This window comes from Egretta garzetta, unplaced genomic scaffold (assembly GCF_000687185.1).
Source record: "Egretta garzetta isolate BGI_Z169 unplaced genomic scaffold, ASM68718v1 scaffold344, whole genome shotgun sequence".
NCBI classification, from domain to species: domain Eukaryota; kingdom Metazoa; phylum Chordata; class Aves; order Pelecaniformes; family Ardeidae; genus Egretta; species Egretta garzetta.
In genome coordinates, this window is record NW_009259315.1 from 46472 (window position 1) to 49333 (window position 2862).

The window sequence follows — 2862 nt, forward strand, 5'->3', positions numbered from 1 at the left end:
CCAGCTGTGGGGCAGCTCTGGGGATTCGCTGCTGAGATGGATCCATGCCTTGGGATCACTCCGGTCCCCGGATGCTTCCAGACCACTGGGAGCGTGGGCTGGGCTGGGCTGGGCTGGGCTGGGCAGGGCAAAGCTCAGCTCAACCGTGGCCAGGTTGCCTGGCTGAGTCCAGGCCAGCCGGCATGGAAGCGGCTCTGAGGTTGTGCCATGAGTCTTTTCCTGGGCTGGACTGTTTACCCGGCGGCGGGAGGGAGGAGTGGAGGTGGCCAGCCCTGCAGCAAGGCATCCTGTTTATCCTGCTCGAAATAGCTCTTCTCAGCTGGCCGCAGGGAGCCGGGCTGGGGAGGGGGACAGGAGGCTGCTCACACCTCTCCCTGCCAGTTGCCACCAGCCCTGCCCCGAAACGCTGCCCACCGCCCGCCTGGCACCAACATCCATGGGGGGGACCTGTCCCCTGCACCGTGCCGGGACGCTGCCTCCCTGGGGCCAAGTATCCTCCTGGGTGGGGAGGGATGCGGGTGCTCCCATGTCAGGCTGGGCTCTGCTAAAGCCAAACGCTCAACATGAGGCCAAAGAACATCAGGACATCAACTTGGGCATCCAGATGCCACCCTGGATCGATCCCATCACCCGTGGGAGAGAGGGCGGCTGGGGCTGGGGTGTCCCCTGGGCCGGCCTCACCCACTGAGGATGCCCACCACCCATCTGCCCTTTCCAGCTCAACATGTTTCTTACCCCTGCAAGTTGTTTCAAAGGGAAAATTGTTTCAAAGCTGAAATATTTACCACCTTCTTTGCGATGCCCCATAAGAAGGCTTTACCTTTAGCAGCGGGCTTGTTTGCAGTTGTTTGCCTGGCCAAAACGCTGTTGAAATCAAGGGATTCTCGTGGGAAATTTAGCTATAGTGAAAGCTCATTTCCAATAGAAAATTGTTCCACTGGAGGCTTTTAAACACTTTCCCCAGTGCTGATCCCTGAGGAGTCTGGCTCTGAATTCATTTCAGTCTGCCTTAGTGGGGTGATGCTATTTAAAAGGTGGGGAAAATGTATCCACCTCGCTCAAACTGAAGAAAAGGTGAATATCTACCCATGGTAATAACTCCATTATTAGAAACCAAGCTTCATTCCTTTAAAAGAAGCAATGTACGGAATATGAGTGCACACACAGTCCTGCTAAATAGACCACGAAAGTGGTATAAAACCCTTATTTTTGAGAAATCAATCCACGTAAGCACCGGAGCAGTACATACGGAGCCATTCCCCGTCTCTTTTGCCCACTGCTGTATTTCTTAAATAGAAAAAAAAAAAACCAAAACCAACCCTAATTAAAAGGTAAAAAATAGAGAGCATTGATGTTGTTGATTTGCAAACAGGAAGGTAATGCTTGTGGCATGCAGAAATAGCGTGTCAACAGAAACTGGAGGCTGTAACGCAGACACAGCGGCTGCTGCTGGGGCTCGAAAAACCACCTGAAGATGAGCATGACATCCCGGCACCGTTCCTCAGCGCCATGCGGTGACACAGCTTTTGCTGCGCGCTGGCTGGTGGCAGAGACAGGCTCAGCTGCTAGAGCTGGGGAGGGGGAAAGGAAAGGAGTTGTCTGAAGGGTTTTGTCGTGACAGGAGGCATTTGGAAGCTCAAAGCTCAGCGGCGGCAGCACGTTGAGCACTTCTCCATGTACACCCACGGGACCATGTGCAGAGGAGATTGTCCCTGCCACGGTCGTGGTCAGGGTTTCCTCCATCCCCACCACCCCACTGGGTGCCGGAGGAGGATGGGGACAGGGGTGGGGATGGGGAGGGTTTGTCCTTGCTCTGCTGCTGCCAGTTTCTGGGAAAAAAAACCCCCCCCACCCCACTCTCCTGCCTCCCCTCCTGGCCCATCCTCCCGAGGGTATCTTTAAATTCAGCCCACTTTGCACTGCCTGCATCCAAGGGAGGCTCACTCCTTTGCACGGGGATCGGGCATCGCCTGCTCCCCTTCCCCGCATCCCTCTACAAAGGGACCCCTGCCCCGGGTGACTCCGCTGCCGAGGTTGGAGCTGAGCCCTGCTGGGTTCAGGAGCCCTCGGCAGCCCTGAGCGGAGGGAAACCAAACGCAGCAGCTCCTGCACCACAGACGATGCTCAAATGGGTTTATTGAGCCCGGCCCCGTGCCCGCCCCATGTGCTGGGGCTGCGAGCGGACCCAGCATAGACGTCCCTCCTGTTAGAGACCGTGCAGATATGGAGTTTTAAGGAAATTACACTGTGATAAAGTCTAATCATCCCAGCTAATTACATCTCACTAAACAGATGGAAATAATGCTTATTGCCTGGAGCTGGCTGAGTTATCCTAGCTTCGAAATGAAGGATTTCCCTTTGAATACAGCCTAGGACAATAAACGCTCTCAGGGTTTCAGGCAACTGCCTGGGACCATAGCGATGGCAGCAGTGATCTGAGATAGTTCCCAAATCGGCAGAGCCCTCAAAGCGTCTGGGAAGCCTGAGGCTGGTTGCAGAAGTCCACCATGACGAGCAAAGTACTCCAGACCTCTCCGTTCATCCTCCTGGGGACCCAGCACGCCTCCTGGACGATCCTGATGCCCCAATCCATGTCTGTGAGGGAGCATTTTAAAAAGAAAAAGTTGATTATTTGGGATATTTTTATGCTCACAGCAGTCAAACCAAGCCTGCCAGGGCCTGTGTGCTCAGCACCCTGCCCCTTCAGCTGGTCCCCTTGGATTCGGTACCCATGGGGAGGATCACCCCTGCCTTGCTCTCCTTGGATTTTCCATGCAGTTGTTACCACAGTGTAAAATCTTGACCTCTCAGCAGCAAAGGTGGTTGATGCACCTGCAGAGCACCCAGAACAGGCTGTTCCCC

At 54.9% G+C, this 2862-nt stretch overlaps 1 protein-coding gene across 3 annotated transcripts in view; it reads left to right on the forward strand.

The window, feature by feature from the left end:
* LOC104124138 (syntaxin-binding protein 1) overlaps nt 1–2862 on the forward strand; it is a 41725-nt gene that overhangs the window by 8821 nt on the left and 30042 nt on the right. Inside the window, exon 1 of one of the 3 annotated variants that reach the window (XM_035892028.1) lies at nt 721–726. The exons of the other annotated variants lie outside the window; for them this stretch is intronic. Within the exon in view, the coding sequence (XP_035747921.1) occupies nt 725–726 (2 nt within the window). The 5' untranslated portion in view covers nt 721–724. Of the gene's footprint in view, nt 1–720; nt 727–2862 lie in introns of those variants that run through there. 3 annotated transcript variants of the gene reach the window in all.